Here is a 9,694-nt window from a genome sequence, read left to right on the forward strand (position 1 = left end):
CAGGCTCGACTCAAAACGGGCAAAGTAAACTAAGGAAAACTTGGCAATACCATTCTCTGTTTATTAAAAGCTTTGTACTACTACTTTCGTCGTCTGCCCCAGTACAAAAATGACAGTTCGAGGAACATAACGCATTCATTCAACTAAACTAAACAAGGTAAACTTTGCAATACATCAAAGCTTTATACTATTAAATACGTGTACTATTAAATATTCCGTGAATAAAATACACTGCAGGTAAACGAATATTCATCAGTCAAAATCAGGTGACGAAATAAAAGCTTTATGTCAAAACTTCGTACCAAGAATACATACAGAATGAATTTAAAGTAGCCCAATAAAAGGTTGTTTTTACATAAAATATAATAAGTTTTAAAACTAAAAAAAGTTAAATTGTACTAATTGTAACAAATATACCCCTGCGTATAAGAGGGATCTCAGCCGGCTGGGTTAGGGGAGTTTGTCTTTTGCTCAGCTGGCAATTTCCGTTGCGTGACACCGGAGACCGGGGTTCGAGCCTAGGCAGTGAGGGGCGAACTGCCAGGGCAGGAGCGGCAAGAGCAGAAACCCCAAGAACCATTACATAATGCTTGAATATTTTATTCTCCCTAGTAAATTCTCTCCGCTTTGACTAGAACATGAAACGTCACCATTCCGCAAAGAATTGAGGAAAATTCCCTCAAACTATGTCTGCTCCTAAACTATGTAGTTTCCCTGGCTTTGCACCCCTTTTATACATGTACCCCATTTCCGCCCTATAACTGTGTAACTTTACCCGAATTGACCCCAATATGTTGCAGAGCTGTTTCTCTCTCTCTTTCTCCCCTTGTTGTGGTTGCTGTACCGGACGCACATCCGATTATTAATAAAGCACCGTGTTCTCATTTAACGAGAGCTTGAATTCCTGTCTTGATCCTCCCCGATCCCGTCGCGTTACAATATAAAACCCCACAAGTTCAGCGCATACATCAAGCACAAATCCAGATACAGTTAAAAATCCTCACCCAGGTCATCAAAACGGGTCTGTAAGTCCTTAACCTGTTTTTCCTTTTCTTGAAGTCGTTTCTCTAAGGGAATAGAACAATTATGAAAAAGTGTATTTAAACTGTGTATAATTGCTTGATTAAAAGCATCATATGAATAGCACAGCATATGCATATTGTGTTTCATTGGGCTTCTTTTTATTATTGTGGCCCTCTAACTTTTTATAGACTTTGCTGTAAACCTAACAGTGATGTTTACTGTACATCTCCCCAAAAACCAAACATCGGTGAATACAATGAAGTTTGGGTATGAATATTAACTAGCACTTTGCCCAATTACATTGTAATAAGTATCATCATTATCAATTAAAATAAATTAAAACCTGACTGAAAAATAAAACTGGGAATATAGTTGCAATTTAGTTTTTATTTAGAATTTCTTTATCTGTTCAAACCAAGCCCATCTAAATAAAAAAATATTCCGTGCAGGAAGCTACTTTAGTTAAGGGCAAATATTTCACAGTTCACAATGCATATCAATATCAGGTTTCTTGTTATATTTCTTGTTTTGGTACTGCAGATGTTAGGTTACTGCCATTGTGCCAATGGCCTAAGACTGATTTTAAAATTTGATTTTAACCAGAACTCAAAGACAGAAAATTACTGAAAACAGAGGGTCTGCACTGTGTGGGAAGAGAAGATCACTGAGTTCACAGAGGTCAAATCCAATTGTTCCACTCATGTTGCACCAAAATGAAACTAGGTGTTGCGAGCGCAGCTAGCCCTAATTAACTCCCATTACCCAATTACCACACCACACCCCCTTCCCTCACTATGCAGAGCAATGGCACTGTGGCTAAGGATCTGCACCTGTCGCTGGAAGGTTGCTGGTTCAAAACCTGCGGCTGGCAGAGGAATCCTACTCTGTTAGGTCCCTGAGCAAGGCCCTTAACCCCAACTGCTCCAGGGGTGCTGTACAATGGCTGACCCTGTGCTCTGACACCAAGCTTCTCTCCCTGTCTGTATCTCATGGAGAACAAGCTGGGGTATGTGAAAAGATGAATTCCTAATGCAAGAAATTGTGTATGGCTAATAAAGTGATCTTATCTTACTTAAACCCTCTGCTCACCTTGTTCACGGCTCAGTATTAGGAATCGTTCTGCCTCCTGAGCTCTCGTTACTTACAACCTTTGACATCTTGCACTCTTGGACCTTGCCTATCGGACTTCTTTCCAGCTTGTACATTTCGACCATTCTTTCGTCTCGTCCTTCTTGGATTCGTTTGCCTAGCTCTCCTCTCTGGACTCGACTACGGCTGGGTCGATCGACTACTCTCCTGCCTCGCCCCTCTCGGACTCGTTCACCTCGGACTCCGTCAAAGACCTGCACAGGGTTCGTTATACTCGCCGTAACACTAGGGTTTCAAGGATTTTGTTCTGTCTTACCCAGCTCCTGATTCTGGATCTGCAGCTGTTTGTTCTGCATGCATTGCCTTTCCAGCTGTAACCTCAGATCCCGAAGCTGTGCCTCCATGGCTCGGAATCTGTAATCGAACATTGCTGAGCATCAGAAGGCTCTCATTAACATTGGCGATTCCTGTGCTTCATTCATATTGAAAGAATACCAAACAAACAAAAATTCCCATCAACAGGAACCATGGGGGTCTTTGAATTTGGAACATAGAGATTTCAGGCTCCTTCATGTCTTTGAAATCTATAATATATGCTATAAATTACAATAAAAGAGATGAGAGATTTTCTGGCCTGCTTTATGTGGAAAAGGTGTTTCCATTCTGTGTAAGGAGGCTTGCAAACGTTCCAAAGAGGCCATTAGGCATTCTCTAAAATATTTTCACCTGAAATCACACTAGGCAATCCAGTTAATATTGCTAATCCAGATATATGAAGCCAATGGTAAGAGTCTCCAATGAATATTGATCTTTTTTTTACTAAAGTAGTAGATTTGACGTAAAGTATTACTTACATTAAAGTCATACCTATGGAATAGTTGCTGCAGCCACTCTTACATTAAGAACATAAGGAGAAATAAGAAAGAAAGGAAAGAGCACTTACTTTAATGGACCAAAAGACCTTAACTTGTCCAGACAATCCATGCACTAAAGAGATCAAATGTTGATTTAATGGGATTAATAAGCTCCACGTGTTGTATTATTTTGTGGAAATTCAGATTTCTTACTTATCCACCAAGCTAAGGTAATTTTGCATAGTCCCACTTGTTTAGTACAGTAATGCGTTTTGTGCCTCTGTCGACGGGTACAGTTCTGTGTTTCCATGTCTGTGGAAGACAGGGCTCTGATACTCACAGTATTGTAAATATCCATACATAGTTGTGAAATGTTGCATATTTTGTAATTCTGTATTATTATAAATATCTGTTTATTTCACATTCATCACCAGGTTAATACTTTGTTACTTTTATTGGGAAAAACAAAGAAAATGCATGTGACATTCAGTCCCTGACAATAGGGGTTGTAAAATGTGAGTGTGTTTGTAATTACACAAAAAGCAAATGCAGTGGATACTGTACAGTACTGTGATGTACTTAAGTATGATTAATGATGTGTAACTAGTTAAACAGTGTTGTTTTTATTACCAGTAACCACAGTATGAATGTTAGTTGTTATTGGGTTTTTTTGTCATTTTTTGGTGGAAAAAGTGAAAGTAGGAGTGAGATTTTTAGGAACTGAAATGGATTGTAAGTTTTCTCCATAAGAAATAATGGATCTAAATAATGGTTTTTATTTATATTTCTTACTTTTAACTCTGTCCCCACACCTAACCCATTGCAATATTTGCTCTCAGACATATAGACATAAATCTCAAATTTGCCATTTATGTTGGTGATTGTGTCACACATAATATTGTAACTTACCTGATATTTAAATATTACTTTTATTATTTACACGATGTAAAGATGTATTAGTCAGTTCATAAGCCATAACAAAGCTATACAATTACTAGTCTTATTGTAGAAACACTCAGAGTTTGACTCAGTATGACTCCTTGCTCTCTATGAATAATGAATACTGTGGAAACTGCTGGGATTGCAATTAGGAATATTGACACACTCCTGTCAACAGAGAAATGCCATGATACAGAGGTGTCAGAGAATACTGACATAAATCTGCAATTATAAAGTCTATTTAATGAGGTTATTAATCTTTTTTTTCCTTCCTTGGAAGAATATTACAATTTCTGTATAATTTAGATTTAGTAGCACTGAACATAGTATAACAACGAATGTCATCTACAGTATTTGCCGAATACAACAAAACATATTGAAATGAATACAATTGTTGTGTTTTAAGTGGTTCTCAGTATATATTATATTGCATTAATAAAGAGTGGTGAAGATTAGTAATGTTAATAGATTATTGCATTGCAATTTGTGAAACTGTCTTGTGCAGTACAACAGCATGACTTTTCAACATTCACAATAACTGTAATGGCCTTAACAAATGTTGCTTCAGAGCGTTGTTTCAGGTCGAGAGCAAATGTCTCACAGGCAGTCCATGAGAAGTTTTGTTTTTTTTAAAGTTGAGCTAAACCTACACTAGAAGTACAGTACCTCAATAACATTAAATTTTATAACTGGAGCTAAAAGTAATGTAAAAATCTTAAATGTAAAGGAAAGAAAATGCCTTTCTGAATATAATTTTCATTATTTTCATTTTCATTTTCAAAATATATTAATTTCAAAAGTAAACAGCTGTGGGCTGCTTGATATAAATGGCACAGATATATAAACTGGTATAATATATAACAGTACATAAAATCGAAATCTAAATACCAATATAAAATTGGTATAATATATACAGTATAAAAATGCAAACCTCACACAGATAGCACTCTAGGCCTCTGAAACTAGGGCCCCAGCACAGCAAGGCAGCAATGCTAAGCACTGCACCACTGTGCCACCCGCTGATTCCCTAATTGAAGCGTATTACTCTTTACAACAATAAACAATTAATTAAAATTGCTGAGATTATATTAATATTTCAACTTAATAACTTCAGTATATAAGAATTAATTTGACTACATAAGAACAGGTTAATAGAATATAAATATTCATACTGTACAACTAATGTTAATAAGTACAGTATATTGTGACTTTTGTTAAATTTAAAACAGCTAGAGAGGCATTTGTAAGACAGCATCTCTTTCACCAGGTGCCATGTGCCCACAATGAAATATTTTGAGATTTGTTATTTTAGCAGGCTGCTATTTTTTGGCCCAGAACTGAGATATCATGTGACACACGTGCAATGCAATAATCATTGTGTTTCAATTTGCTGCTGAGCTTGTGCCAATTTTGTTTGTTGACTCTGGACACTGCAGTGATACAGTGATCAATAAGCATTACAATATTTTATTAAGAGTCAATAGCAGTTACAGTATATATGTAAAAAACAGACAGCATAGATTATGTATCTATTATGTATTTAGTGTTGAATAGTGTAAATGCCCACTTCAGAATACAGTAGACACTGATTGAAATATCCTCCTCCCTTAGCCCAAGTATGATCTAAAGTTCTAGGGAGCCCAGATCTGTTCTTTTTGTTTGCTTGCAGATAAGTATCAACAGTGTGGCTTGCTTCATACTTGAAAACTAAGCATTTCTTTGGTATTTCTGACAGTAAACATCATATTTCTGGTTTAATCAACCATTGTTGCCAAAGGCTGGTTTAAAACCACAAGTTTCTTTGGTTTAACTTTGGCTTGGGTCAGTTAAGTCCAATATTTGCCACAACAAACCATGCTGTGTTTTAGGCAAGTATCCCATCACTTGCCAAACATCACTGTAACATTGTCAAGCTAGATTTATTTACAGTATGAATGGATTACAATGCAAAATGCCCTTATTTTTTCATTATTTGCAAATGGTTTCCATGATATAGATTCATCCACACAAGCCTGGAGATTAATTAAAGACACTAATCAAGGTGCCTGTTACTCTTAAATGAAATGTCATTTATATAATAGTAACATGAGGTAAAGTGATATAAAACATTTCAGTGTAGTTTTTATTTTAAGCTGAATGATGTAAGGATGTGAAAGAAATTCAAGAAAATATTTATAAATGGGTAAATGTACTAACACTGTACTTGCTTTTATAATAGTACAAACCATGTCCCTTTATTTCCATAGATTTTTCACATAAAAAAATCACAGGATCTTTCAGGGTGTAAAGAATTACATGGAAGTTTTTTTTTTATTATAACTAATTGTCAACAAAAATACCAGATATATAAATTACTTAAAGGCACTTAATAATCATACTAATAAACATCAAACCCCCGGGTAAAGAAGGAGATAAATCAATTAAAATGTTGAATTAATTTGTTATGTACAGGTACAGTATATTCTTCAAATTATAATTGAACACTAAAACCACTTTAAAACATAATACCAAACTTCAAAGACTTTTTTGCAAATAAATGAAAAACAATATGCTCTTGATGAAACGCTTAAAAAGCAGCCTAAAAATATCAGGTGAACACATCAAAATGCTCCTAACATATTTTGTAATAAAAAAAGAAAGAATCATTCTTTAGAATTTTGATATCATTTGCCATGATGCCAAATTATATTTTAACATAAAAGAACATTTACTCATTAGCAAAGAAGAAATTCTATGCTGTGATAGAGTACTCATGCTTAGCTGCTGTCTGACTAGCTGCTCTGCCTGTACAGCACACCTTTGGACTTTAATCCAAGAAATCTATTGAGGCAAGAGTCTTAACTCACCCAGCTCAGTGGAGAGGCTTACTGTTAGGAAGAGAATCTGGGGTTTTCACACTACAGCAGAACAAAGAATCAACTGAATCCTTAGAGCTTGTGCTTCCTTGTGGACAGGTAAAGGTGTAGTTCTTGAAATCTGCTGGCAGCACAAGAAGGCAAAACAATATGTCTTATCCGCACATAATCTCTCTCCCAGTGTGCCTACTGTATGTGTCCCTGAGGCTCATCCGGTCTGCCTCCTCTATCGCAGCATGCACTTGACTAAAATGAAACATTAACCAGCTTCCCTCAGGTTTGTTTCCTCCTTTAGCATGAGGTGGGAGGGGTAAGCTCTTTCTGATGCCTTTGATCTGGGCTCCTCACCTTAGTGGCATTCTTGTGAAGGTGGGAGCCAGACACATAAGGTAATGCACAAGGTGGAGTTCCCCTTTTAGGACAAGGCTAAATTTTGATCTCACCATTAAGATGAATGTGAATTGCATTTTGATAGTCTGAAAATAATATAAATACATACATTAGATATACAGTATAGATGTTGTGCTAATCTTCAAAATGAACCTGAATGATTATGAAGGAATTAAGTCAAAGTAGAAATCCCAGGTGTGATGCTTTCAAATCACAATATGTTTATTTATCTCCACTCATCCACTTTATCCAATACAGGGTCGCTGGGGAGCTGGAACGTATCCCATCAAACAATAGGCACAAGGCAGGATACACCCTAAACAGGATGCCAATTCTACATAGGGCAAACACAAACATGCACACGCTCACACAAGGACCAATTTTCCCATCAAACAACTAACCTACCAGTATGTCTTTGGACTTGAGGAGAAAACTGGGCTGAAGAAAAATTAAAAACTAAAATATGTTGCTTGCATAAGTATTCACAGAGCTCTTGGTGGACACCTTTGAAGGGAATTTCGGTCTTTTTGGATACATCTCTACCAGCTTTCTTCACTGGGATGGTGCAATCATTGTCCATTCTTCTTTGCAAACTTGCTCTGTCTTTGTCAGACTGATTGGGGATCGTGAATGGACAGCAAATTTCAAGTCTTGCCACTCCAGAGCATTCCCTTTCTTATCAAGCCCATTGACCCATTTTCTTCCAAGAGGTGAATTTTTGGCCCACTTTTAAGTCTCTAGCAGGCTAAAGAAGGTTATGCTTTTTAACATTTGCCTGTACTTTGCTCCACCTATTTCCCTGTCAATTTTGACAAACTTCTTAGCTGCTGCAAGTGAGAAGCAGCCTCATAACATAATGCTACCAACAACATGCACTATGTTGGGTTTGCTCCAGACATCATGATTTGCATGCAGACATAAAAGTTACAATTTTGTTTCCACAGAACCTTTTATGACATGTTTGCAGTATCGCCTAAATGCTTAGTACAAATTCCATGATTGAGATGTTTTTTTTTTCAATTCTGGGGAGTCACAGGGGTATTGTTAATTCATGGACATTTTCTTTCTTGTTATTCATTGAAGTCAGTTAGCTGTCACTACAAGCCTCACAGCAGTATCCCAAAGAGAGTTTTCTTCTTGCCTGTTTGGTTCCTTAATTTTGGAGGGACAGTTTGATACAGTATAGGTAGTGTCTAGCTGCTGGTTGATACAGTACTTGCTGTCTCTGTGCCTTTTTCTGGTTTTATCACTGAGATGTTTTAAAAACATGCTGAAATCATGTCCACGCTTATTATTGCACACAGAAGCCATTCAACTAATCATGTGATTAGTCATACAAAGTAATTTGTGTATGTGAACTAATTTAGGCATATTTAAGCATAGGCATGGAATCAGTTTATTTTGATTTTACATTGCAGCATGTTTTTGACTTTTCTTATTTCACCCATACAAGTGATCAGTTTGAATCAGTGAAGTTTTGATTAAACATATTCACTTAGAATGTGCAGATATCTTTTGTAATTCCACTAAATATGACATCATTTAAAGGGAGTGACAACACCTGTATGTCACTGTATATCCTGACAGGTATTAAAAATGCTAAAAAATAATATTGCCCATCCACTCGTCATCACTACAAATATTTCTTTGAAATACTCCATTGCTATATTCTAAATTGGTAGATTAGGATTTTATTAGACCATTTTATATCTATCAGTTGTTTAGTCAATTAAATTAGTTGTTTTCTCAGGAATCCTACCAGCACCTGGCATAGGTGAGTAATTACAAATGTTAAAATGTTGCATTTTTAATCTCTCTCAGTAGTGTCCTCCAAATTGATTAATATCACTGATCAAATAACAGCAATATTTAAATGATGAATAATGTTCTTTGCTTAAATATAGTTCCTAAAAATACCTTTAAAATGTTATACAGTAATCTTAATAGCACTGCACAGAGAAATTCATACTTGTTATAAAGTATAAGAGATTTCAGTGAACTAAGAGTGGGGGGGGTCACATTTTCTGTATTCACACCACTGTAATTAGTTTATTGTCAATTCTTCTTGGCAGGAATTCTAGATGCCTCCTTTAGTGTGTTATTTATTCTGGCACTTCAGATGTGAAAATTATAAACTCCATTACATGGATGAGGACAAGAAGGCTTGGCAAAGGATACCTGCACAGATGTGACAGTGCTTCTAAATAAAACCTTCCTCATATTCTTGTCCCTCAACATCTGGAAGTCAATGACTACTTGCCTGTAGTCTTCGATAAGCTCTCTGACCAAAATTGTGATGATGCATGCAACTACAGAATGTTTTATGTGCATCACCTTATTTTTGCAGTATTTTATTTAAAGGACAGGTTAGGGTGTGCAAAAATGTGACCCACTGGTTTTCTGGAATTCAATTATTGATGACATACATGACTTTGTTCTGTGCAATGCTATTTTGATTAAAGTCTAACATTATTAGAAGTTTTGTGACAAATTATCCAAACCATAAGTAATTCTACTGTTTTTGTTTCTTTTTCATAAGAAATC

The 9,694-nt window shown here is 36.1% G+C and overlaps 1 protein-coding gene across 3 annotated transcripts in view; it reads right to left on the reverse strand.

Annotated features, from left to right (window-relative positions):
- The window catches only part of prkg3 (protein kinase cGMP-dependent 3), a 27,743-nt gene extending 20,918 nt beyond the window's left edge, over positions 1-6,825 (reverse strand). The window contains exons 1-3 of one of the 3 annotated variants that reach the window (XM_088935174.1): positions 6,752-6,825; positions 2,429-2,526; positions 1,005-1,067 (exon numbers count right to left, since the gene is read on the reverse strand). In XM_088935174.1, the coding sequence (XP_088791300.1) occupies positions 1,005-1,067; positions 2,429-2,516 (151 nt within the window). In that variant the 5' untranslated portion in view covers positions 2,517-2,526; positions 6,752-6,825. Of the gene's footprint in view, positions 1-1,004; positions 1,068-2,428; positions 2,750-2,966; positions 3,093-6,751 lie in introns of those variants that run through there. The other 2 variants (XM_088935164.1, XM_088935154.1) reach the window with 2 other exon arrangements.
- Between the last annotated feature and the right edge of the window lie 2,869 nt (positions 6,826-9,694).

Source organism: Atractosteus spatula, chromosome 2 (assembly GCF_055471065.1).
Source record: "Atractosteus spatula isolate fAtrSpa1 chromosome 2, fAtrSpa1.hap1, whole genome shotgun sequence".
NCBI classification, from domain to species: Eukaryota; Metazoa; Chordata; class Actinopteri; order Semionotiformes; family Lepisosteidae; genus Atractosteus; species Atractosteus spatula.